At 56.8% G+C, this 1,540-nt stretch overlaps 1 protein-coding gene across 1 annotated transcript in view; it reads left to right on the top strand.

The window, feature by feature from the left end:
* Nucleotides 1-355: 355 nt before the first annotated feature.
* LOC102385411 (kinesin-like protein KIF16B) overlaps nt 356-1,540 on the top strand; it is a gene marked incomplete at its 3' end in the record, with an annotated part of 55,722 nt that continues 54,537 nt past the window's right edge. Inside the window, exon 1 of the mRNA XM_025195454.1 lies at nt 356-410. Coding sequence (XP_025051239.1) covers nt 397-410 — 14 coding nt within the window. The remainder of the gene's footprint in view (nt 411-1,540) is intronic.

Raw genomic sequence — 1,540 nt, 5'->3', positions numbered from 1 at the left:
ATCCTGGGAGATAGTGAGCACTGAAAGCAGGCATCATTGGTTGAGTTGAGTCAGGAATTACCATCCAGATAGCATGTGAGAAATGATGGGCATAGTGGGATTAAGTGCCATGTTTGTCAAGAGCAGTTGTGCCACAATGGACAAATGCTTTCCACTTGGCTGTTTGTTGGCAGTCTTGGCACTGCATTTGTATGTAATCTATATTGCAGTCTTCCATGTTTTCCTGCCAACTCTTCCTTAGTCCATCCTTCTTTCTCTTTCCTGGCATACAACCTTCTATTATATTCTTTTGTAGGCTTTTTCTTCCTGTTCTTAGAATGTGTCCACAGTACTTTAATTTTGTCTCTTTTACATTAGCATTACTGTTTCTCCTTTTGACTGGGAAGGGACTTGACAATGAAGACAAGCAGGTGCGTTTGTGCTGGAGAAGAGGAAGCTGATGAATAAAGACAGAGAAAAGAATATTGCAATTAAAGCAGTAGTTACCTTTGTAGCAATGTTTTGTTGTAGAAGAGTATGTTGCAGTTAATCAGTTGCAAAGTGATGTGGTCCTGGATGAGTTGTATCTGGGTGGATAGAGTGGAAAAGGGTCTTTCAGATGTTACACCAGGGGCATGCAATTATTTCGGGCAGACGGCCGCTTACCAAGTTGTGGCAAGTTGTCGAGGGCCACATGAGTAGCCCCACCCCTTGACAGGTGCCCTGCCCCCTGGTCACCATCTTGGGACCAGTGTCCCAATGTCTTGAGACCAATGTCCCAAGGCCAGCGCCAGTGAGGCCCAGAGCAGGGCGCAGGCTGGCAGGGGTCTGTGAAGCCAGGCTGGGCTACACCAGCAGGGAGAGGCGGGAGCCGGCCCGGCTCCATAGAGCCCCTGCTGGCCAAGACCCTGTACCACTGCCGTCCTTCTCTGGGTCCCACTGACACTGGCCCCAGGACACTGGTGTGGGCCCCATGCTCCCGCTCACTCCCATTGCCCCCCAGCCCCATGGTACAGGCGGGGGGCAGCACTCAGCCCTAACCCCCTGCTCGCCGGCAAGGAAGGAGCTGATGCTGAGCATGGGGGAAAGTTGGCCCCTCACCCCCCCCATGGCCGATGCCCCACGTTGTAGCTGCTCGCAGCCCGTGCGGAGCTGTCCTGAGCAGGCACAGGCAGCCCTATGCAGGCTGCCTGTGTGGGACGCCAGCCACGGGGTGGACGAGGGGCCGCTTCCCCACTCCCGCACTCAACACCAGCTTGTAACACGCCCCTGCTGCCAGCCTGGGCCCCGCACAGCTCTGGGCTTGCCCGTCAGGGCTACGCGTGGCGACAGCAGCTGCAGCCCCCCCCACTTGCCACGCCGGGCAGTGTTTGCTGCTACTGGCTGCCTGGAGCTCTCACGCTGAGCAGCACAGAGGTGGTGGTGGCAAATACTGCCCGGTGCGGCAAGCGGGGGGGGCCACAGCTGCTGGCACCACCCTGATGGGTGAGCTCGGAGCTGGCACGGGGCCCAGGCTGGCAGCGGGGGTAGGTTACAAGCTGGTGCTGAACGGTGGCGGGGG

Source organism: Alligator sinensis, unplaced genomic scaffold, assembly GCF_000455745.1.
Source record: "Alligator sinensis unplaced genomic scaffold, ASM45574v1 scaffold2484_1, whole genome shotgun sequence".
In the NCBI taxonomy this organism is placed as follows: Eukaryota; Metazoa; Chordata; order Crocodylia; family Alligatoridae; genus Alligator; species Alligator sinensis.
The sequence above is the reverse complement of the archived record's forward strand: the minus strand, read 5'-3'. Positions and strand labels throughout refer to the sequence as shown.